Here is a 26,600-nt window from a genome sequence, read left to right on the forward strand (position 1 = left end):
GGCTAATAGCCATTAATGGACTTAACCTCCATGAATCTATCTAGTTCTCTGTTATAGTCCTAGCCTTCACAACCTCCTCAGGCAACAGGCTGACCGTGCGCTGTGTGAAGAACTTCCTTTTATTTGTTTTAAACCTGCTGCCCATTAATTTCATTTGGTGGCCCCTAGTTCTTATATTATGGAACAAGTAAATAACTTTTCCTTATTCACTTTCTCCACACCCCTCATGATTTTATATTCCTCTATCATATTCCCTCCCTTCATCTCCACATTGCAATACAGTCTGTCTTTGGCTTCCTTGAACATCCCTCAAAGCATCGCAGCTACTGACTGGCATGTATGCAAAAAGGAAGAGAGAAAGAGAAAAAAAGAGGAATAAATGAAAACGTACAAGGGGGGAAGTAGCTCCAAGACGCTGGACGGGCTCCGTGGGCAGGGGATACTGGGAAGGTACAATTGAAAAAAGAAAGAAAGAAATGGTTAAAACATGCACCCATTCAAAACGGGTCAATTTCAATTCAAGCATGGCTAGACTGCATGTAGTGCCATTTCCTCGCAAACCCACATATGGATGTACATTAATATGGACCTAATCAATCCTGCAAGGTGCTGGAAACCTTCCGAGAGGTGCTGAGTGCCCTAAACCCCACTAAAGTCAACAGGAGTTCAAGGGCCTCAGCACCTAACATGGGGCCTGATTTGAGCCTATTTTTTTAACTTTTATCCCATCCCTGCTGAGCAACACACTTGGACACATGATTTAATCTCATTATTCCAATGGGATGTAAGCATGTGTTTAAGGTCACACATGAGCTCATGTGCTTTGTTGAATCAGAGCCATGTATGGGAGCTGTATCATCTCTATAAAGATGGACAATTCCAACCAGGAAAGAAATCATCTTCGGAGTTTGCAATATTACATTTACAAAAATAATATACTTCTCTACCTGACTGGGTCCCCTTTTACATTTTATTTTGCTTCATTTCCAATGGCGCTAAAGCAAAAAGCTGCTTTAACTTACTTCTCAGTCTGTGCATTATGGCCCGCAAAGACGTGAAGGAAAATGCAGGGCTTTGACAACAGGGTTACTCTATTAACTCACTGCAGAATAGCGAGAGGAGCCTATTTGATGCGTCAGCCCCAAGGGCTGGTTTGTTTTTATAATTAATTTTAAAAACCAAATGCCAGTAAGAATCCAGGAGTAATTTCGCACCAGAATAGATCACTTTAAATCTGGGTCTTAAACAAGTTGACTATGTCCTTTAAAGTCTTATTATGAGCACACAACTTGAAGGGCTGACTGACAGGTGGTGCCCATAACAACTGAGACATGCACATGGAAGAAAGATGCTTTGGGGGAAAAAAATCAATTTATTTAACAAGAAGATGCACATGTAGAAGAGGGTCCCCCCAGTCCTGCAAGGTGTTGACCACCTGCAGCACCTATTAAATTCAAGGGGAGCTGAGACTACACAACATCTTGTAGAACTGGTCTCTAAGTTGGTCGATATTACGAGAACATTTTCAGGCTACTACACAGAGAACTACATGTATCAGCCCCAGGCACATTAGTGCATTTGGGTCCTTGCCAGCAGCACACTGAAAGTTTAGTCTCAAGCTGGCTCACTGAAATTCCAATTCAATTTCGATTTAACAGGAAAGTTATACATTAAAAACTCAATAATTCATTATTTTTAAATCATGGTTGAGGATTAACAAAAATGGTTCTACATTTAATTATACACGTTTTAACAATCCATTTGTATTGTCTAGAGTAACTGCCAGCTAGAATCTATTTCCAATGAGCATTAACCAATGTTAACTGGTTGGCTTGAATACAGGACCTGCATTACTGAACCTGTGCTGTTTGCTCCCTTCACCGGCATATTCCAGTACATCTTAAACAAAACACTTTGTCCTTGTCTCCAGAGTTTACAACGATCTTATTTTAATGCAGGTTCAACTTCTTCAGCGTTTGTTTTGTTAGCAACCATCTCTTAAACAAGTGGTGCAACTCAGTTTTACATCTTTGCATTTAAAATGACGGATTCATTTCCAATACCGCAGACCTGGATTTTAAACACCTCTGAAGTTCAGTGGGTTATTTGAATCTGGAGTTTTGATTCATCTTCATTATTATGTTAAAAATATTTATTTGTCGTTAACAACTTGTAATACATGCATTACAATATTAGCTAATCCACATTAAGGCGTAACACCATATAAATATATTATATATAATTATAATACATTTTTTATATATGGTGTTACGCCTTAATGAGGATTTGCTAGTATATATGTGCATATAGATAGCAGATAAGTAAATGTACCCATTAAATCTAAACAAAATGAATTCCTTGGTCAAACAAGGCTGCTATTTGGGTTAGTGGTGGCACAGCCCCAGGTGGAGTTTTAACAAGTTCAGAGCTTTGAAAGAGTAATGAGTGAGAGGGAGATGTTCCGCACCAACCCACCCCTTCTCCATTACGCTCAGAACTTCATGCCGTCAACTGCTTATGTTTATGCTTTGCTTTCATATTGGCACTAATCTCTCCCCATTTAAGAGGTGACAATGTTCAAACACCTTCCAACAAACTGTCAAGCTAAAGTACTTCTGAGACAAGATTTGGTAAGCGAGGCTTGATGCAGGATGAGACACACAGTAACAAGTTAGATGTTAACGAGCAAGACATACAGCGAGTTTATGCATGAGGATAAGCATGATACCCTTTTTAAAATGACATTTAACTACCATAGCTGATATCCAAAGGTTAATGACCAAAGATGACACATAAGAGATGATGCCTAAAATCATTCTAATGAAAAACTGACAAACTGAGATGATATGAACAAATGCACATCCTGTTCCCAGACAACACCTACCAGAGACGAACAGTACTGGATGAGAGGAGGAAATAACACTTGAAAGGCACTTCCAAACATTCCACTTAGAGGAAAAACACTGATTGTTTTCCCTCAGCTAAGCAGCAGGCTGAAAGTTCAAAAGGCTCACATCTCACCAGGAAGAATAATAATATCTAAAATTTGTGTCTTATCTGTCATCTCCAGGTGTCCCAAAACTCTTTAAAAACCATACAGACATGAACTACTTCCATCTACAGTATCATTCAAGTTCAGTCACTTCTGGGGTGGGACATACTAGTTGTCAAACAGTGCACACCAATACTACATAATCATTTGGGACAGGAAGTGAAGATTAGAATTCCACTGCCAAATGAAATGGAATTGAAGAAGGTGGATTAGTGTTTCAAACAAATGGGAATTTGGCCAGTGCTAACACATTTTCTATGTTCTATGAAGTTTTTAATAAACAGAGACACGTCATCAGTTGTGGGCCTCAACTGAAAGAGGAAGGTGCCTTGCACGGAGCTAGGCAAAATATTTTGGCAAATAGTTTAGTCGCTGAAAAATGAAGTTTCAGTCGACCCAAAATTATTCGTAAATTTGTGTCGAGTTTAATCCCGCTTGAAATATTTTCCGACTTTTGGCTAGCTGAAATTTTTAAAAAATTCCATTATTAGTTTGCCCATAAAGGAATGTTTTTGATTTTTCAGAATTGCCAATGAACCAAAAAATCCATTATTTCCCCAGCTCTACTTCTGTGGTATTGGGCTCACTAGAAATAATCTGGGGCACTGGTCAATGCAAATTCAAAAGGGAAAAATCTACTCAAAGAATAGCTCTCACTGATTCCTGAAGCACCTAGCTTTTCTATGTACTGCCCCATGGAGATACTGATTGAGTCTTCTCCAGATAAGCTTGTGAGGTCTCACTGGATCATGACTCGAGACGCTACGTTTGCAGAATAAATACTGAAATACACTTGAAATTAAAGCTTGGTATTTATAAGCCTGATGTAGGTGATAAAGATCATGGTTATAAAGAACCAATTCATTCCAAGCAATATAGAAATCCACTTTAACTATCATAAATTGGGCTGTTTATTTTGAATTAATAAGATATAGGTCTACACATACAGCTACACACAACTACGAATTCTGTATTAAAGCAGAATTAAAAAGGATTTAAAGTGTTACACTGGGTTTTCATTTCACAAATGATGCCATCAGTACGTTCAGAAATGCTAGTTTTAATTACAAGCTTTACTGTCAAATATATCTTAAAGCAAACTCATGGCAAGAAGCATTTTTTCTTTTCTTAGGCCTTTGAATATCAGCATAACTGGATAAAATGGATACAATTTTCACTTAAATCCAGGTTTCCTGTTATTCTTTAGGCAGTTACTCAGCTCACATCTCTGGTGTTAGCAAACACCTCTATAATTAAAGAAACATTATTCCTAAATGCAACCTGTACCTAGTCCCACCTCTCCTCTTTAGCCTCCTACATCTCATTTTCATTTGAATCTCACTCATTAATTGTACTTCATTTAAGCCCAACCTAGTATTTTATGGGTCTATTAAAGTGTTACTCCCATCATTTCTGCAAATCAAGGTCTCAGTCATTATGAATAATAATAAATAGTAGGGCAGGAAATTCTTTGCTTTACATCTGCTTTTCATTAGATTACTTAATTCAGCAAAATCTATGAGCAATTAAACAACACAATCAGTTCTATGTTTGTAAATTCCTTCATGGCCAACAACTCAATACTGTAGATACAAAACATCCTGAATGTTTCACACACAACATTCTGATTAAGGAAACAAAGGTCACATTTTGCTAAATATGCCTTACTGAGTCCAAATCTAAAACCTTAGGTTGATTCTGGTTGGAATACCCTGCTGCGGTAAAGTAAGGACAATGGCCCCAACCAATTCCAGTTGGAAAAACATCTCGCTGTTCCCTGGTAACACTAAAATATAGATGATTTAAAAGATATCTGATGTGAATTTTAATGTGTTCAGAAACTGCTCTGGAAGCCTGAGTCACGCATTATATTCACAGAACACACACAACACAGGTAGGGGAAATACAGATTTCTCCACACTGTCCCACCAACACAACTTTAACCATGTTGTGGAGGGACCGCTTCTAAAACTGAATGTATAGTTCAGTCTCCAGGCCTTGTCTTTTCAGCTGAGATTTCCAGGAGGTGCTGAGCAGATGTTAATTTGGGGACCACTTTAGCAAAGCACCTAAGCACATTCTTAAATCAATCCCTTTTCAACAAGGCAGTTAAGCATGTGCAGAAGTGCTGACTGAACTGGGACTCTGATGTATTGCTTTGTGATGCTGGATATAAGGCTATAGAGTCAATTTTCAAAAGCATTTAAGTGATTTAGGAGCCTAAATCCAATTTTCAAAAGGGACTTGGCTACTTAGGAGCCTAAGGCCCAGATTTTTAAAGGTATTTAGGAGTTGCTGCACTCAGCATTGCAACACCTAACTGATTTAGAAGCCTAAATCTCATTTTCAAAAGGGACTTAGACACATAGGAGCCAAAATACCAACGACTGTCAATGGGATTTTGGCTCCTAGGTGCCTTTTGAAAATGAGGCTTAGCTTCCTAAATCAGTTAGGCGTCGCAACGCTGAGCACAGCAATGCCTCAATATCTTTAAAAATCTGGGCCTACGTCTCACTGAAAGTCAATGGCACTTAGGCTCTTTTGAAAATGTTACTCATAGGCACTAGTTTGGCCTGTCCTATCTAAGCAGCTTTTCTACATTAGGACATTTCTTAGAAGAACCTAAAAAACTGACCACGGTTAAAAATATGTTTGAATTCTCCAGATATGTAGGCCGCTGTGCCGCCTACTATACATGTAAATACCTCTCTCCATTCCCAAACCAGGTTGCTTACAATGGGACTGATGGTAAATCAAGATTCTATTTTTAATGTGCAGGTTCTGTTGAATGTAGGATTAAGATACGGCTTTGGTTTTTTTCTTGATAGCCTTAAGTAAATGCTGAATCCTTGGGGCCTACTGTATTTATGGGGCAACTATTAAGGAAGGTTAACACTGAGACCTAATAATCCTTTCATGTACTAACTGCAATAGAGCGTGCGCTTTTTATACTGAATCTAAAACAAATGTTTTCTTTGATTGTGAAAAAAAACACATCTCTCTAGTGTGCTGTTAAAGCCAAATAGGATATATTAATCTATGCTGCTTCATCCTCTCTCATTAAGGCTTAGTAAGAAACTACTCAACAGCGATTCATGACATTTAATTTAATTGCCTGAGCCATATTTAATGATAAACACTAGTGACTGTGATTGTTTTCCTCGGCCCAGCTTATATTAGGGTCTAAAGTTACCTTTGTCTACAGGTTCGGACTGATAAAAACACGGTTGGAGAAGTGAATGACTACAGTACTTACAGATCAAGTTCAAGCTTTGAGAAAGCATACTGGATTTACTAAGTGCACACCTGCTGCAATGACTTGACTTGCTAATGAGCTGTGCGACAGAGAAGCTAACACAAGTGCATTCCCACGTTCCTGGAGAGGATGAAGGCAGGGCAGGGGGACTGGGGCAACAGTGGAAAATATTCTTTTCGAATGTTCAGCCATTCAAAGCATGCAGATTGATGCACTGCATAGATACCTTAGCATTCATGACTCTATTGGTGAGCCACAAGCCCTGAGCACTAAAACAGAAGTTGCCAAAAGGAATTTCACTCAATCCCTGGAACCACAATTTTTTAAAAAAGTGTCGTCAGATTGGCACTCTTGGCAGATAAAACACATCTTTAAGGTGGGGGTTCTCCCAGGCATTCCCCAGAAAAGGGGGAAACCCTTCATTCCCTATCGCTCAATTATCCTAGAGGGATTTCTTGCTGCTGTGCTGCATCATTTTAACGCAGTCAGAGCAGTGATTTCAAGAGGTTTCCCCCTTGCCACAGAGACAGCAGTTAGGGTGACCTTTTAAAACAGGATTTTTAAAGAAAACAGAGCAAAGAACAATCTCAGTATCATTAGGATGTGCAGAAATACATGGGGTCTGATTGTGCATGTACAAGCACCAGTCAGTGGGGTTAGCCCTGAACTAGACCAGTGGAACGGAGAGCAGAATCAGGTCTAACATCTTTTTCTCCATTTAATTTTTCCTTGATCAATGCATTCCCTCAATAATGGTTCTGCACTTTATACAACACCTGGTTATCCAGAAAAGACGTGGGATGAGAAAGGTGGGTTTGGGCTTTGGATTTGCAGATCCAGAATCAGGAGTGATTAGGATCTGAGTCCTATTGTATCCAAGGGCTTGTCTATATAGGGGCTATCAGGAAAATGAATCCAAATTAACTAACAGTGTGAATTTAAAGTGGATTAGTTAAACCGCATTAAATTGCTGTGTAGATGATTTTATTCAGAATGTGAAAGTGGCCTCAATTCTGTTTAATTTAATTTAAGTGAATTAAGCTAAACCAAATGAAGGGCACTTTAATTCTAAATAAGAGTACCCATACATGGATTTAATGAGGTTTAACTAATCCACTTAAAAAGTCAAGTTTTGCTGAGTGTCCCTGTGTAGACAAGATCTTACTCCACCCCCAGGTCCCACTGTATCTATCACCCCCATTGTATCAAAGTGGACATAATAGTTTTTGGCTCATCCCTACATTCCATACCAAAAAAAAAAAAAATGTACTAGACTCTGACAAAGGCATCAAAAGCAGGATTGATGAAGGGAGCGTACTCAGAGGTTGTGGAAGGGACCCCAAAACCTTGGAAGTCTAAATATTTCAAAACACACATGAAATGCACATTGATATTAGCTAACGAAACAAAGAGAATGCAAGACGCCCAACACAGTGTAACATATGGGTGATGCAATGAAACACAGATCATGAGAAGTGTAAAAGAAGCGATAAAATGTGGAGCATGGAGGAGAGGACTTCCATAAAATGTTTTGAATAACTGCACACACACATACCTGGTTTTGGCACAGAGTTGGTCATAGATTGAGGAACTTTGTCGTTAATTAACTCAACACACTCGCTCGGAAAGAATCCCACCTGTATGACAAGAAAAACAGAAACAGGGTATAAATGCAAAATATTTAAGATAGTATAGTTAAAGCTGTGTATACTGCCAATTACTGTGTGTGAGAAGCCATGTGTTAGTTACCTTTTCTCTTTTAAGCCTGTTTGTATACTACTTCACAACTGTATGAAACATACACATGGATTAGTATAACTATGATTTTTCAAAAATGATGTAACCAGAAAGTCTATGAGCCAAGTAATTAGTGTTGTGTAATACACTAAACTTTGTTATAAATATGAAAGCTTTTTCCACAGAACATAAATATTTCAGCTTGCAACAAACTATGCATTTGGGCATACAGATGAGATGGCTTGCAGGCTCAAGTGAAATTTGAGGGGTGCAAAGCCGTTTTCTAGTCTACACCGGGGTTAATTTCAAACACTGTGTGTACTATGAAAGATATATCACTCAGCTGAATTCAAAATGTTAGCAATACTGATGTCTTTTCCACTGCCAATATATTACACTCACAGATATCTTCTATTTTTATTGCTTTTCTTAAACTGAATTTAAATGCAGACTAATATATTTGTGCATTTTTCTCTCGCAGTTGCTTTCACAATGCCCTGTTACAGAAACAATGCAGCTTCCAGCTCAGGGAGCACATTAGGGAATGAACAATGCAGCACTGTTTACTTTCAGAGTCTCTACAGCAAACACCAAGATAGTTATATCACTGCTTCTAGACATCTCAGAACACACTCCACACAGCTGTTTCTTTCCAGAGAAAACACGGCACATGCTCAGGACATCTCCATCTTGCCGGGTTAACAACAAACGTTACTAACTGCCATTTAAAGGAGAGAATTTTTAGCTGCACTTGTATCGACAAGTTCCTGAATTCATTTTGCTGGTACCAGTTCTAAAGACTTATATTCTGTAACTGAGTCACCTTTTCTTCCCAGCTTCTCAAGAGATCATTCTTCCAGGGTCACAATCAACCCCTTATGCCTTGCTCTGACCCACTTTAAATCTGCTTCCTTGCCTTCCATACAAAGTTTTCATGATTTGGTATAAATAAGTGAGTTCAGTCCAAGAGTTAATCTCAACAGATGCAGCAGGGCACTGTTAGAGCATGATCCAGGATTAAAGGATTTGGCAATGTACTAAAATTAATAGCGGGGATGATATATACTTAGATAAATGCAAGGTCATCTAAAGGTAAAGATTGCTGCACATCTTAAATCAAGCAGGGAGAGGTTGGGTTATCCTGACACGATCATAAATAATGTTTCTATTACCCCTGTAATTGTACTTCAGCCTTAGTTCTATGCCAGACCCATGGTATCTCATGATGCCAACACGGGAAGACACATGAGGCTCTTAAGCATCTTTATGGGGAAACTGTTCACACCTTAGTGAATCTAAGCAAACAGGAGGCATTACTGCTCTAACAGCAGCTATCAAACAAAATGAAAACTTTTCTTTTTCATGGGCTAAGGATAGGTTCAATCTCATCCGATGAATGCGCGTCCCTTTAAAATTTACACAATGATGGGCCAGCAAGCTGCAATTTTAAAACAGCATTGCTAGTTTGGGTTTCGTTATAATGATTTACTGGCTTATTGACAAGTTAATGTCTTTGGTTTCACATATGCTGTTTGCCAGATAATTACATTAGTGACTGAGGTGGAGTGGAGAGAAAAGCCCTTCACTAATATAACATCAGGAAGTCCAGGAAGAGTTTAATGTACTTACTCTGTTCCCATTGCCATCTCTAGTTAGTATTGCATTTGCTTCTTGACAGACAGAATTTCCTTCTCTCTCCCTCTCTGGGCTTCCCAACACTTCTTTTTAAAAACTGTATTTAAGCCACAGATAAACTATATAAAACACCTTTCCAGGTAATAGAATTCAAGAGGATGATGTTACTTTGCACAGTGTCAAACAGGGACTTCAAGTCTGACAACCTAATAAACCCCACCCTCTATTTTCTATTCGCATCAAAAGCATCATCACCCATTATCTAATGCAGAGAGTCATCGTCCCCCACTAGCATATGCCAAACACCACATCACAACAGTAGACTCTTAACCAGGGTGCAGAGAAGCACCACTTATTGCACAGATTCCTACCGTGGCTTAAAGGCAATCTTCAATTTTATTTTCTATCACATTTCAAGGCCATAACGCAAGCTGAATTTAGGAGCCTTCACACTATGCATGAAATTTGCTTGAAAAAACAATGCTGGGATAAGCCCTTAGACTAATGACCTGCTGCAGGTTTTGCTGTACTTCAACACCTACATGAAAAAAATATACACTTATCTTGCTTCTCAGAGTCTCAGTTTACTCCTCTGTAAGACCCTGATTCAGGAAATCAAGGCGGGTACGTAAGTGGATGCTTATAGTTAAGCGTGTGCCTAAGCGATTTCCTCAAATGGGTGTAATGATTCTTTGCAGCCAAGGTCTGACATTTAATTAATGCTTGCAAAGCATTCAGTGAAAGGGTCTACAGAAGGATAAAGAAATTATTATTAAGACATTCCAGAGTGTTGCCATATTTCCTTGTATCACAGGAGACTTTGGGAGACATAAGACCTTGTGTCTTCAGCCACTCTACCATACAGATATAGGGCAGTATCACATTGCCTGGATGTATCTTATTGCTATTATAAAAATGAACCATTACAAAAAAAATTGTGAGTAACAAAAACTCACAAAGAGTTTGTTGGCTACAATATTTACCACCACCACCAATGCCCAAGTCGAATCAGCCTTTTGGAAATGTTGCTTTATAATGTATAATCATCCTACTTTACCTTGTCACAGTGCCATGTCTGGAACATAATCTGCCCCTTAAGGGAAGTACTGCCTGCAGGTCAGTCCAGCCTGCCTCCTGGTCTGGCTTTTTAAGTGTTGTAAGGTCTGATTATAGATACAAGGACCTGGTAGATACTAGGAGAGAGGAAACAGTCCCGGGAGCAAGCAGGGTTTGAAAGGAAACCCTGGTATTGCTTCTTTAAAGGCCTGGGGCAAGGTTCCCCTCTCTCCCAACTGGCCATGAGTTGGGACAAGGGGACGAGTGTAAATGCTGCCTCCTCCTTCACGCAGGGCAGATGCCTGCAGACACTGAAGGGAGTGAGAGAAGGCTTCTGCAGTGTCATAGAATCATAGAATATCAGGGTTGGAAGAGACCTCCAGGGGTCATCTAGTCCAACCCCCTGCTCAAAGCAGGACCAACCCCAACTCAGGTGTCCTGAGTCACCAGCCTGAGGACTAAGTGGAGCCAGCTGAGGGATAACAACTGCTTCAATTACCCAGCTGCAGGAGGTGGGCAGGAGCTCCTGCTGTAAGGAGAAGACACAGGAATAGAGGTAAATTGCAACCCAGCTCCAGGAGGAGAGTTGGGGACTCCTGGTAAGGGAGAGGGACAAGAACTACTTGAACTACCCAAGTTCCAAGAGGAGGGCTGGGCTCCTGCCATGAAGACAGCCATAATGACTGCGAAGATAACCCTGAAGTGATTGGGAACAGAGGTTACAGGGCAGGCTCCAGAAAGCCTTTATTTGGGACTTTTGGTTATGGAACCTTTTGTATGAGGTTTCATAATAATATTCTCCTTGGGGCTTGTTTATTAAGTCAAGCATCAAGAGTGCCTGAAGTAGAGTTACGCACTTCCTGAGAAGGGAAACTGAGACATGGAGTACATGCAGCACCACACTAATTCAGCAGGGGGCACTACAGGGCAGGCACAACCTACAACAGACAATATGGACTGATTTTCTAACAGAATTACGGACATAAATCTGCATAGTAAATACTCCAGACACTGACTACTGGCACAAGTCAGAGTTAGCAGCATGAGGACTCAGATTTTTCCCCTCTAGAGTTTTCTTTGTGCTTCATGGTGCTCAGCCCTGCGTGGCTGCAAGACAGAAAGAAGAGGATACAAAGAATCTCCCCACTGACAGAAGGGCAAGGCACAGTCCCAGCCTTGATACTACTGGCATGCAAGGATCAAGGGACTCTAATGCCAACAGCATTGCAAGAAAACGCAGAGCTAGGTGAGGGAATGGCGAACACACACACACACACACACACACACACACACACACACACACACACACACACACACACACACTTTTGTCACATACTTACAGGTAAAGTACAGCCCTTCCACTCAGCAAAGCAGCACAACTGCTCATAGTGTAGGAAACTTGTTGTTTCCAGGAATAAACTCAGATACAATTTTGTCTAAGATGTTATTGCAATTGGCACCTCAGATCCTGCAGATGGAGGTGGCCGTCTGGCTGAGAAATGTCGTCACTAAAGATGCATCCAGCGGGCTCTTTCACACAGCCTGTGTCACGAGTGACGTCTCTCTCCAGCCAGATGGTTGCCTCCAGCACTGGGTTCCCAAAGCAACAAACGGAAGCTAGAATTCAATTTTTCCTTTAAAGACTTGAGTTTGCAAACCTGTGCTCAGTTCACATAAACGTGCTTTGCTCTCTCGCATTCAAACATTTTATTTTACTCTGAAAACTTCTACATTTCAAAATTATGCACAAAGAAAAACACTCTCAACTAATAGTCTGTTTCACTATCCTGACCAATCTAAGGCAGATCTATGGGTCTTTGGGGGGAATGCTATACATTCTTGAAATCCCAAACAGGATTAGGATTTAAATCAGCAAATTTTAACTGTGCTCCGTACGGAATACAGGTTAGAGGGGACATTTGAAAGGCCAAGGGTTCATGGGTCTGTCTTTCAACAGAGATCTTATCAAGAATGGCAAAATGTGCCATTGCATCTCAAAAGCGGCAGAGAAATGATTGTTTCCAGGGTTTGAGGACTGTGGGGAGGGAGTGGAAGACTGAAAGAACAGAGGATGAAGGGAAGGAAGGAAAACACCACACTGAAGAGATTGAGGAGGGAGACACTTAATGAGGAGAAGATTGTGTTTGGGGAATAATCTTATAGTGAATGTCGTGGGATTCATTAAGGACACGTGAACATAAAGATCAGTGAAAATGTCATTAAAAACTCCACTTTACATAATTTTCTGTCTTAAAAGCAAACACTACGTGGTCGCCTTGTTCCACGGGTGGAGGTGGGTTGCATCACAGATACTACAGCATCTTTGCCATCTAATCAGGAAAGATGTTGCTACAATGGAAGTGCAGACATTTGGAGACTTTTTTTTTTTAAAGTCATGTGTTCCTTATGGATCCATTTCACTGGAGTGGAGTGAAAACCAGAAAGATGAGTTCCCAAACATGTTCCTAAATCTGACCCGTGATTCAATCCAACCACGTTTGTATTCTTTCATATTTGCTTTTACATAAACATCTGTGCGACTAGTTTTCTTCACATGAATGACAAGGGGGAAAGGTTTATTATGTGGAAGGGACTTGGATGTGTGTGTGCGAATGAGTATATACTGTCTGGAAGGCTCCCCTTGGACAAATATATGCAGTTACTCAGTGGGAATGTAAAAATTCACTGTGAAATCTGACAGTTTGCAATGAATAATCCAGTCAGCCTGGTCTTTGGCTACTCTGCTCTGCTTACCCTGTCTTGTTACACCCAGGCCTGGAAAGTGGTTCTAACAAGAGTCCATTTGCTAGATGGGGGCTTCTAAGCTCTAAGACAATCTTCTCCACAACTGCCCCATGGCAGCTCAGTCTGGGATTGATGTGACACTGTATTTAGGTATAATTCTGGCACTAATGAAACATGACATCCCTTGTCAAACATGAAAATTCATCGACAGTATAAGCTTTCAGGATGGGGACTAGGGAGTGGAAGGAATTAGCCACCTCAAGTGAAGTAATAAAAACTTGACACTTGCCTTCTGATATTCAGGGGGAGCATGTGGAATCAGCTCCCTCACTCCTGAAATTACTCCTAACTGCCTGTGATCTTATTTCTGATCTTATCTTCATCCTGTGACTGTTGACTCTTCCGCCAGACATGACATAACTTTGCAGACGTTATCTGCACGCAAATGCACACACTGTCAATCTGGACTTTCCCTTTAAAAATTTCCAGACACGGTGCAACGTAGCTGATCTTCTTGTGCACGTGAATTGTGAGCTAGTTTCTTCCAGATTCCTTAATGTGTGAGTGGAATGTTTAACACAGAAGTAGTGGTACAAGACATGCAGGAGCGATGCAATGCTAAGATGGAGGAAAGAGAAATTTAACACATCAGATGACTCTGCCTGCTATTGATCATCATTCAAGTGCAACTGACTCATGCTATTCTTGAAATTTCATCTTATTCTGCTTCGCTTCCTCAACATCTCTGTCTCATCCAAGTTCTCTTATCCTCAAGACAACTAAATTTTAGAGTCTTTCCCATTTTATAATTATTATTCTTCCTTCCCCTTCCTGATGTGTTCACAGGTCATTTCTGCAGCTTCTTAGTTCCATAATCTCTTTCCTTACCTACACAACACCTTCCTTTTCCCCAGAACCTTTAAACCAACTCCTCTGTATTCACTTTAGATTTCTCATTTTGTCCTGGTACAAATGACTAGCAGAAGGACAAGAAAAACTATTCTAATAAGAAAAACCCTTATGGCCTAGAGAAAGAGAGAACAATCAAGGGAAACAAGATCAATTCAGTAAAGACAGACAACATGTTTATGCAACTAAACAAGAGTGCAACCTTACATACAGCCACAGTAATAAAGAAAACCCCAGAAAGGAGTCAGAGCTTGATCTGCCAGGGGCTAAACAACAGGGCCTGATCCAATAAAGCATTTAAGCACATGCTTAACTTAGGGTACGTCCAGACTACCCGCCGGATCGGCGAGTAGTAATTCATCTATCGGGGATCGATGTATCGCGTCTCGTCTAGACACGATATATCGATCTCCAAACGCGCTCCCGTCAACTCCGGAACTCCACCAGGGCAAGCGGCGGTAGTGGAGTCGACAGGGGAGCCGCGGCCGTCAATCCCGTGCCATGAGGACCCGAGGTAAGTTGAAATAAGATACGTCGACTTCAGCTACGCTATTCCCGTAGCTGAAGTTGCGCATCTTACATTGCCCCCTCCCCGTCCAGTGTAGACCAGCCCTTAAAGTACATGAGTAGTCTCATTGGGCTGGACTAGGTTCTTGTTACTTACTACTCTATAGAAACAAGCCCAATGTTTAGTCCCTATCCAGTGTGCGTTCACTGCAGTAGGATCAGCCAGGGAAGACCACCCTCTTTAGAGTCAGCGTAAAGCATCCTTCAAAAAAACTGCCCATCTCTGGAACATGTAATGGGTTTAGCTATTTTAAAAATCAAAGCCATCAAGTATATCGCAGGAGAAGACTGAAGGTGGCTGGCTCCTTAGTTTAGTCACCATCCACCATCATGTGGATGAGGGGAAAGCGGTGGACGTGTTATTCCTTGACTTTAGCAAAGCTTTTGATACGGTCTTCCACAGTATTCTTGACGGCAAGTTAAAGAAGTATGGGCTGGATGAATGGGCTATAAGGTGGATAGAAAGCTGGCTAGATCATCGTGCTCAACGGGTAGTGCTCAATGGCTCCGTGTCTAGTTGGCAGCCGGTATCAAGCGGAGTGCCCCAAGGGTCGGTCCTGGGCCGGTTTTGTTCAATATCTTCATTAATGATCTGGAGGATGGCATGGACTGCACCCGCAGCAAATTTGCAGATGACACTAAACTGGAAGGAGTGGTAGATACGCTGGAGGGTAGGGATAGGATACAGAGGGACATAGACAAATTTGAGAATTGGGCCAAAAGAAATCTGATGAGGTTCAACAAGGACAAGTGCAGAGTCCTGCACTTAGGATGGAAGAATCCCATGCACTGCTACAGACTAGGGACCGAATGGCTAGGAAGCAATTCTGCAGAAAAGGACCTAGGGGTTACAGAGGACGAGAAGCTGGATATGAGTCGACAGCATGCCCTTGTTGCCAAGAAGGCTAACGACATTTTGGGCTGTATAAGTAGGGGCATTGCCAGCAGATCGAGGGATGTGATCATTCCCCTCTAGTCGACATTGGTGAGGCCTCATCTGGAGTACTGTGTCCAGTTTTGGGCCCCACACTACAAGAAGGATGTGGAAAAATTGGAAAGAGTCCAGCAGAGGGCAACAAAAATGATTAGGGGGCTGGAGCACATGACTTCTGAGGAGAGACTGAGGGAACTGGGATTGTTTAGTCTGGAGAAGAGAAGAATGAGAGGGAATTTGATAGCTGCTTTCAACTACCTGAAAGGGGGTTCCAAAGAGGATGGATCTAGACTGTTCTCAGTGGTAGCAGATGACAGAACAAGGAGTAATGGTCTCAAGTTGCAGTGGGGGAGGTCTAGGTTGGATATTAGGAAAAACTTTTTCACTAGGAGGGTGGTGAAACACTGGAATGGGTTACCTAGGGAGGTGGTGGAATCTCCTTCCTTAGAGGTTTTTAAGGTCAGGCTTGACAAAGCCCTGGCTGGGACGATTTAGTTGGGGATTGGTCCTGCTTTGAGCAGGGTTGGACTAGATGACCTCCTGAGGTCCCTTCCAACCCTGATATTCTATGATTCTATGAACCCAGAGTCAAAAGGATCAAAGACAGCTACCACCAGTTCTAATGGCAATTTGCTTAAAAATATTTCTGAAAAAACAAATGAGAAGAGATTTAAAGTGAAACCCAGTTTGCAAATCTTAGTTTGAAATAAACAATCAATCACTATGTATTTCATACAGTTTTTAAAATTAGAGAGACATCTCTGAAAAAGTGTGATTACCCTACAGGGAACAGAATCATAATGAACTGGCAAGAGCCAACAGATCTCCGTTGATTTATTTGCATAATTAAAATGACTTGGTCACAGATTAGCATTATTTTCACCAGAGTTTTTAATTTGAAACGGGAAACTGAAAGTGTTTGCTTATCTGTAAATATGGGAAAGGTTACATGGTTTAAACATAGCTTCTACAAGTGCCAGTTTTGCTTTGCTACACTCTTTTGTAGCATGTTACAACAATACTCTTCACCGATCATAACACACCTCTAGGCCTACAATATCAACAGCAGGATAAGATTTTTTCCCCCTCTCTTTTCCCTGTAGTGGGCAGCAGTGTCAAAAAACTGTGCTAATTCAATAAACTATTTTTTCCTACACTCATACCAATAGGTCTTACACTTAAAAAGAAATATCCTTTTCTTTGTACAGCGATAGGATTTGTGACCGTTTATTTCAGATGGTGTTTGATGGAAATGAAAGATCTCTATCAGCACATTGCAAAGAGATTAGACTAAAGCCTGCTTGGTCCTACAGAAAACTGCATCCTTCAGTAAACCGGTTTCACGGCTGTGAGCAACCTACTGAGCATGTGTAACAGCTGCTGCATTTGCCTGCCTAATAATTCCACTGTCAATGTCTAATTCACTGCTTCGTGAAGAGCTCTGGGACATGTTGAGGACAGAAGGTGCAATTAAAATCCTAATTCTATCAACCTTAACTATAATGCTATATTTCTGCAGCTGCTGGGATCCGCTATTCGTGTCTGTGAACTGACTGCATGTGCGCACAGATGAAGCCATTCTCATGGGTTTACTCCGCAGTATATCTTTTTACCTGTGTGCTACATAAGAATCCATATGATTTATTCCGATTTTGGCAGGGATGGGGGTAGAGAGAGGAGTGGAAGGGAGCCCTGAGCTGCAAACAGATGTCTCTGACTCATGACTCATTTAAGCCTTTCATAACCAATACTCTTTGCATATGGTCACAATTGTAAGTGGCTGTGTGTGTGTGTGTGTGTGTGTGTGTGTGTGTGTGTGTGTGTGTGTGTGTGCGAGTGAGAGAGAGAGAGAGTGTGTGTGGGGGGTGAGAGAGAGAGAGAAGGTGGTAGATTCCAGGACCTTTCATGGGGATGCAGTGCTTATCTCCTGAGTCAGCTTGATGTCAGATGTTTGAACTCTTGTGTACAGCTAATGGGAACTTTTGCTGATTCTCCCCGAGATTACATGAGGTGTGTCCTGATCATTCCTATGAGAGGGTTTACACTAGTCTCTCTCTCTCTGGGACAGTGTGAACTAGAAAGGCCTTGCAGGGAAAACCCAATGAAGTGCCCAGCTTGGGGAGAAATCTTATGCTGGTGTTTACATTTTGTTGTTATTTAAGTTAACAATAAATGCAAACCTCAGGAAGTGGGTAAGTTTTGACCCTATTCAGTGTGTGTGCCTTCTGTTCAGAGCAAAGGGGGAACTGCACCAGTTTAGAATGTGAAACAACTGCAAGATGGAGGACTCACCTTTTTAAAATGAAGCTTTCAGGATGAAACTCAAAGGAAGGCGGCACAAAAAGATGGAAAGTAAGTTCTCTTCCCCTTCGAAGTCTCTCTTTTTTCATACACCATAGTCTTAATTTCATATTGTGCAAGTCCACACTGGAGTGTTGTGCCAGCATTTGGAAAGCAAGGGCTGGAGTTCGGCTGTAAGGTTGGAATTTTCAAGGGAGTCTAAGGCCTGGTCTACACCTAAATGGTAGGTCAACCTAGCGATGTCACTCAGGAGTGTGAAAAACTCACAGCCCTGAGAGATGTGGTTAAGCCAACCTAAGCCCTGGTATAGACAGTGCTAGGTCAGTGGAAGTATTATTCTACTGACCTAGCTACTGCCTCTTGGAGAGCTGGATTTAGGATAGTGATGGAAGAACCCCTTCCATCTCGGTAGTGAGCATCTACACTACAGCACTGCAGCTGTGCCGCTGTAGTGTTTCTCATGTAGACATACCCTAAGAGTGTTAGTCACCCAACTCCCATTCAGTTTCAAGAGGGTTTGGATGCCTGACTCCCGGGGAGTTTGAAAATTCAACCTAAATCTCTTCTACAAACCGAGAGGCTCTACCGTCAACAAAGAGAGTAACTATGCACACAATTCTCAGCGTCACATAGATCAGAAAAATCAGCCATCTGGCCCCATCCACTTGCTTGGAAACAACTCATCCTCAAAGTAACAAAACAATAAGCATCACTTCTGTAGCATGTTTCATCAACTTTACAAAGGCAGACAAGATTAAATCATTACCTCCGTTACAGACACAGAAACCGGGGCACTGATTGGTTGAGTGACTTGCCCACTGTTACATAGAGCTGGGGCAAGGACCCACGTCTCCTGACTCCCCGTCCCATGCTTTATCCACTGGATCACTCTGAATCCTGTAGGACACCCTGCATTGCTTTTCCGAGTCTAGATTTAATTGGTCCAAATGATGGGAAAATACAAGGCAACATGTGAGGACTCAATCAGGATTCCCCCGGCGCTGGCGGAGTAGTTCCAATTGTCTTTGAAAGGCTGCAATGTAGACTCCCCACCAATGACAGACCAGCTCTGCCAGACAGTGTGGAGAGACTATGGGGTCATGGTTCCATCCTTATCTTGGACCCTTTCGAGAAGGTGGCACCACTACTCCTATGGAACAATCCCTCCGTTCCCAGCTGGACTGTTCTTAGCCCCTGCTCACTATGAAGAAGTCACCTTACACCTTACCTTCCCCACTCAGGGAGCCAACACAGGGACACACTGTGTAGCCCTGTCAAAAGTCATGGGCGTTAGCAATACCAGCAGCATTGGCAGTTCCGTGTAAATCCTACAGGCACCAAAGAATAGAGTCTCAAACCTCCATTCATGTTGCTCTCTCAGAACTAATACCTGGTGCATACCTGAAATCCATGTTTGCCCCTCCACCACGTGGTCAGCTCCTTCGGCGGCATGTCAATAACGGACACAATGTCTCCCACCTGGAAAAGAATTGCAACATTAATACCACCCCCAATGTAGTTGGAGACAGACAGGGCACTGCTAAAGTAACTGCACATTCTTCTGCACTGCATGAAATCCTAAAGTATTATCTGCCTAGAGGTATCTACACTTGTATAATCTACCGCTGAAGTATGAGACTTAATGCATTATAAATCCTACAAGATGCACCCTTTTAATGTATTCATAAGGAGCTGTTTAAAAGTAGCCAATGGGTGCAGGCGTGTTCTGATTAAACAGTGCAGTGTGCATTGGGGTAAATAAGCCCCGAAGCACGAAATCCCTTGGGAAATGTTCTCACACAGCTGAACTTATTTTCCCCCTTGTACTCTATGTGTTTGCATCTCTCACTGCTGCCGTCCCCTCATGCCCAGAAAGTCAAAAACTGCACTCAGTTCTCCTGACCTGACAAAGACATTCTCCCCTGAATCAGGAAGCTAACAAAGTAATAAGGCAGTGTGATGTTACTGCAGCAGGATGGGAAGAGACCAAAGGGGACAAGGTGGCCGAGGAGGTTTTCTGAAGCTTTTCTCATTCCTTTGGGACCCGTTCTTGAAAAGAACGAACACAAAACCAGAGAAAGGGTTGGCACTGATGCTTCAGTGGCTGCAAATGACACTAGCAGAACTCATTCTAGATGCTTATACTAGTGTGGTGGGAGGGTGACTTGTGTCCCGCAGCGTGTGATACTTTTTTCTGAAACTGAGTAAATTCTGCACTGGATACTATAATAAATGATAACGTAGCTCCCATATAGTGTTTTTCATCACTAGATCTCAAAATGGTTCACAAACAGATAAGCATCATTACTCCTATTTTACAGGTGGGGAAACTGAAGCGCAGAGCGGTGAAGTGACTTGCCCAAGGTCACCTAGTAGGTTAATGGCAGAGCTGGGAACAGAATTTGGGTCTCCTGAGTCCCTACCCAGTGCTCTATCCACGAGGCAACACTACCTCCCCAGAAACTAGAGAAGCCAGAAATTAGCCAGATTTCTTTACTATTCAGAAACAAACAAAAAAAAAGGCTGGCTTGGGAATTAGCTTCTTTAAAATGTTTATTAGACAATACAAAAAAGTTTAATATTGCAAGGGAGCATGGTCTCCTGGTTTAGGGGTCAGAACACAACACTGGGAGACTGGAGATCTGTAGTCTAATCCCAGCTCTACGTTGCTCACTGTGTGAACTTAGCCACTGCAAGTGTGCTGTGCCTCAGTTTCCCATCTGCAAAATGAGACTAGTAACAAAAACTTACCTTCCTCAATAGCTGTTGCCAAGCTAAATTATTGGCTTGTACAGGGCTTTGAGACTGATAAACAGAATGTGCCATGTTAGGGAAAACCATTTTACAGCTATTATTAATATTGAAACACTGCCAAATAGTCTATGCCCTAAATTGTATATACTGTAACTTAAGAGGGATACGGTCTATTTAACTTACATCTTCTTCACTCTGTTTGTTTATAGCAGTGAGTGCTGAGTAGTGAATCTGAATACATCCCCCAACACTCCTGAAATATCCGTATTACCTGCAAAGTGGCACAACTAAAGCTGTAATCAGAGAAACACCTTGGGGGAGGGACTGTGTTGCCCTTTATATTTGTGTGCAAACATCATAATAGTGCATACAAGCAAACTGTCACAGCATACTTGCACAGCTCAATGGGCAGCAGAGCCAATGGAGAGAGAGATTATCAAGCAATCAACACCTACAATCGGGGCTCAATTTTCAGAAAGGCTCAGCACCCAGCAGCCCCACAGGGACATGTCTGGCTGGATTTTCAAAAGAGTGCAGAGCCCAACATACACCCAACATGCCAAGCTCTTTTGAAACCCTGTCCCCTTATTTTGCGTTCACTCCCTCTCTCCATCTCTCACACACACACGCACACACACACACACATAGAGCGTACCAGATGCATTTCCTCTTCTACATTTGACAATGAGGAATGTATGTTCCTCTAATTATTTACCTCAAAGGACAGTTCATCTGCTGCCTGAGCAATGTATCTCTTAATAACATGGGCAGCAGCAATGGCAGGCACGTTAATGGATGATTCTTCATGGACTAGCAGGTGATTCCCCTTGTTATCAATCTGCAACAAAGAGCACGGTAGATTGTGAGGCAGCTGAGGACATGTGGCTCTGCGAATACATTTGACTGGTGCTCATGCGTGGCAGGGATTTCAAGCTGATTCACAAAGACAGCACAGCTTAGGGGCCCCCTGAAGAGAACAGCATGGATGGACAATGTAGGGCACAGAATACATAGAAATGAAGAGGAAGGACAGTTAATAAATTAAGTTTCAGAAGGTCACATCGCCCCTTCTCATCCATTCATTGTTGAGGATGCAGTCTTTGTGCATTTTTGTATAGAACACTAACATGGCAATGAATGTGTATGCCTCCCCCCACTCTGTCATGGCATTGTATTCCTTTTCTTCGAGTACTTAAAAAAATAACGGAATGATGACAAAAATGCTTTACAAGCAGGGAATTTAATGACAGCAGGGACAATGAGGATGACAAAGCTACAGAGAAAATATAAAATCTAGTCTACTCCTCTGCCAGTTTCTATAAGGTCTGAACTTCCAGTAAGAAATTATGGTTCCACTGGATTTTTTCCCCTCTGCTACATTTCCCAGTCAGTTTTTAAAACTCAGATTATTGTCCCCATCTGGAAAGCCAGCTGAAAGGCAATTTTGTAAGAGTCTCAGTTAATTTGGAAAGGTCATTCAGGAGAAAAAACGGTTACTTACCTTCTGTAACTGTTGTTCTTCGAGATGTGTTGTTCACGTTCATTACACATTAGGTGTACGCGCGCCGTGTGCATGGACGTCGGAAACTTTTTCCCTCAGCAGCTCCCGTCGGGCCGGCAGGGTCCCTCCTCCCGCCAGAGTGGCGCCCCGCTCTAGAGTATATATATCCCTGCAGGCCTGACCCTCCCTCGGTTCCTTCTTGCCGGTAACTCCGACAGAGGGGAAGGAGAGTGGGAAGTGTAATGGACGTGAACAACACATCTCAAAGAACAACAGTTACAGAAGGTAAGTAACTGTTTTTTCTTCTTTGAGTGATTGTTCACGTCCATTACACATTAGGTGACTCACAAGCTTACCATTGGAGGAGGGTAGGAGTCAAGGAACAATTGATTGAAGCACAGTCCTGCCGACCACCACGTCCTGTCTGGTCTGATGATGGATCGCGTAGTGGGCTGTGACCGTATGCACCGACGACCAGGTGGCCGCTTTACAGATTTCCTGGAGTGGAACCTGTGCCAAGAAAGCCGCTGAGGACGCTTGGGCCCTAGTCGAGTGAGCCCGGATCTCCGGGGCTGGTACGTTGGCGAGCTCATAGCATGTGCGTATGCAAAGCACAATCCATGCTGACAAGCGTTGCGTCGAGATAGGCTGGCCTCTCATTCGCTCCGCAATGGCAATAAACAGTTGAGTTGATTTGCGGAATGGCCTGGTCCGTTCTAGATAAAATGCCAAGGCCCTACGGACATCGAGGGTATGCAGGCTGCGGTGGCTTGGGTCCGTATGGGGCTTAGGGAAGAATACGGTAAACAAATGTCCTGGCCCATATGAAAATGCGTGACCACCTTTGGGAGGAATTTAGGGTGTGGCCTCAGTTGCACCTTATCCTTATAAAAAAACTGTACAAGGAGGTTCCAAAGTGAGAGCTCTCAATTCTGATACCCTCCTGGCCAATGTGATGGCCACGAGAAACGCTACCTTCCATGAGAGGTGCATGAGGGAGCAAGAGGCTAGGGGTTCAAAGGGTGGCCCCGGGAGTTTAGTTAGGACCAGGTTGAGATTCCACGCAGGGACCGGCGGGCGCGAATAGGGAAACACCCTCTCCAGTCCCTTGAGGAATCGGGCTACTGTGGGGTTGGAGAACACCGAAACTCCCAACTCCGCAGGATGGAACGCCGATATGGCAGCCAGATGCACTTTAACTGAGGTGGGGGCGAGCCCTTGATGCTTGAGGTGCAGCAAGTAGTCCAGAATTGATGGGACTGAGGCCCGCAGAGGCTGTATGTGATGAGGCTCACACCAGTGGGAGAACCTCTTCCATTTGGCAAGGTAGGTCTTCCTACTACCAAGGAGAATTTACTGGACCTGGTGGGAGCACCTGTGCTCTGTATCGTTTAGCCAGAGAGATACCACACCGTGAGATGTAGCGACGGTAGGTTCGGGTGGAGTAGGTGACCCCGGTCCTGTGTGATGAGGTCGCGATGGAGGGGAAGGGCAATCGGGGTGGTTATGGACAGTTCCAGCAGGGTTGTGAACCAATGCTGGCGTGGCCACGCCGGGGCGATGAGGATGACTGCCGCCTTGTCCCTGCGAGTCTTGAGGAGGACCTTGTGGATGAGCAGGAATGGTGGGAAGGCATACCTCAGGCTCCCGCCCCACAGAATCGCAAAGGCATCTGCCAATGAGCCCGGGCTGAGGTTCTGGAATGAACAAAACTGAGGGCATTGGCTGTTGCCCTTGGTGGCGAAGAGATCCACCAGGGGAAACCCCCACCTCTGGAAGATTGAATGCAGGACGTCCTGTCTCAACGTCCATTCGTGCATGTGGTAGGACCGGCTGAGGCAGTCTGCTAACCCATTTTGGACCCCTGGGAGATATGTTGCGATTAGGTGGACTGAATGGGCTATACAGAAGTCCCATAGGAGGAGCGCCTCGTGACAGAGGGGAGAGGATCGGGACCCGCCCTTCTTGTTTATGTAGAACATGGCGGTAGTGTTATCCGTCAGAACTGACATGCTGTGGCCTTCTATGGTAGCGTGAAAGGTCTGGCAGGCAAGGCGAACCACCCTTAACTCCTTCAGATTGATGTGAAGCAACTTTTCTTCCCTGGACCATAAGCCCTGGGTCCGCAGGTCCCCTAGGTGTGCCCCCCAGCCCAGGTCCGATGCATCTGTTACTAACGTCAGAGTGGGTTGCGGGGCAGCGAGGGGGACCCCCTCGCAAACCTGCTGCTGATCGAGCCACCAGCGGAGGGAGTTCAACACCCGAGCTGGGATGGTCACTACCAGGTCTAAGGGGTCTCTGTTGGGGTGATACGTTTGGGCCAGCTACAACTGTAATGGCCTGAGTCTTAGGCGGGCATGTCTGACTATATGTGTGCAGGCCGCCATGTGCCCCAAGAGTTGCATACAGCACCTGGCCATGGTCGTGGGGAATTGTTGGATGGAGCTTACGACCCTTTGAATGGCCAAGAACCGTGACACTGGAAGACTTGCCCGTGCTGCCACCGAGTCCAGGACTGCTCCTATGAAGTCCAGTCTCTGCGTGGGGATCAGTGAGGACTTGGGCACATTGACCAATAGACAGAGCTTGCAGAACACCTGTAGTGCCAGCGTCACGTGGGAGCGGACCTCGGCCTCCGACCTGCCTGCGAGGAGCCAGTCGTCCAAGTACGGGTACACGCGCATCTTTCTCTTTCGAAGAAAAGCTGCCACCACGGACATGCATTTTGTGAATACTCATGGGGCCGTTGCCAGGCCGAAGGGCAGGACCGTAAATTGAAAATGGCGTTGGTTGATGGTGAAGCGCAGGAACCGCAGGCGGGCCGGGTGGATGGCGATGTGAAAATACGCATCTTTCATATCGAGGGCAGCGTACCAATCCCCCGGATCCAGGGATGGGATAATAGCTCCAAAGGAGACCATACGGAAACGTGTTTTGACCAAAAATTTGTTTAGTCCGCGTAGGTCCAAAATGGGACGGAGGCCCCCTTTTGCTTTGGGAATCAGGAAATATCTGGAGTAGAATCCCTTCCCCTTTAGGTCTGGAGGAACCTCTTCCACTGCTCCTACTGTGAGGAGGGTCCGCACCTCCTGCATTAGGAGTTGCTCGTGAGAGGGTCCCTGAAGAGGGGCGGGGAAGGGGGGTGGGAGGGAGGGGGCGAGGAGAACTGAAGGGTGTAGCCCGCCTCCACCGTGCGCAGGACCCAGCGGACCGATGTTATATGTGACCAAGCACGGTAAAAACAGGACAGGCGGTCCCTGAAACATAGAGGTGGGTCCGGAGTTTTGTACGCTGTCCTCGATCGCAGCTTCAAAACCCTGGCTTATTTCCCGGCTGCGGCTTGCCTTGGCCATGATTTTGGCCCTGGTTAGGCATATTGTTACGTCTACGCCTGTTATCCCTGCCGCGTCTGTGGTACGGTTCCTGTCGAGGACGAGGATGGTACTGCCTCTGCGGTGGTTGGGGCTTGAAGGGTTTCCTCTGTGTCACTGGGGTATGCATTCCCAACGACTTGAGGGTCGCTCGAGAGTCTTTGAGGCTATGTAGTCTGGCATCCGTCTGGTCCGAAAACAAGCCTGACCCCTCGAACGGAAGGTCTTGGAGGGTGTTTTGCACCTCTGGGGGAAGGCCGGAAGCCTGTAACCATGCCAAGCGTCTCATTACTACCCCTGGCGCAATTGTCCTAGCAGCTGCGTCCGCAGAGTCAAGGGAGGCCTGTAGGGAGGTTTTGGCTACTGCCTTCCCTTCGTCCACTATAGCCGTAAACTCGGGCTGTGAGCCCTGAGGCAGGGATTCCTTAAACTTGGAGACTGATGCCCAAGAATTAAAGTTGTGTCTGTTCAGAATCGCTTGCTGGTTAGCGATCCTCAACTGGAGGCCCCCCGACGAGTAGACCTTTCTCCCAAATAAGTCCAAGCGTTTTGTCTCCTTGGCTTTGGGAGCCGGGGCTTGTTGGCCATGTCGCTCTCGTTCGTTGACCGCAGAGACGACCAGCGAACAGGGTGTTGGGTGAGAGAAGAGGAAATCAAACCCTTTAGATGGGGAGAAATATTTCCTCTCCACGCCTTTCGCAGTTGGTGCACTGGAGGCCGGTGTTTGCCATACTGTTTTGTAGTTGGACTGGACCGTTTTTATGAGCGGGAGCGTGATCCGG

The 26,600-nt window shown here is 43.8% G+C and overlaps 1 protein-coding gene across 1 annotated transcript in view; it reads right to left on the bottom strand.

The window, feature by feature from the left end:
* Positions 1–26,600, bottom strand: part of ARHGAP32 (Rho GTPase activating protein 32) — a 410,242-nt gene that overhangs the window by 87,376 nt on the left and 296,266 nt on the right. The window contains 4 exon segments of the mRNA XM_042851949.2: positions 392–442; positions 7,864–7,945; positions 19,594–19,671; positions 21,662–21,784. Of these exon segments, the coding sequence (XP_042707883.2) occupies positions 392–442; positions 7,864–7,945; positions 19,594–19,671; positions 21,662–21,784 (334 nt within the window).

This window comes from Chrysemys picta, chromosome 16 (genome assembly GCF_011386835.1).
Source record: "Chrysemys picta bellii isolate R12L10 chromosome 16, ASM1138683v2, whole genome shotgun sequence".
In the NCBI taxonomy this organism is placed as follows: domain Eukaryota; kingdom Metazoa; phylum Chordata; order Testudines; family Emydidae; genus Chrysemys; species Chrysemys picta.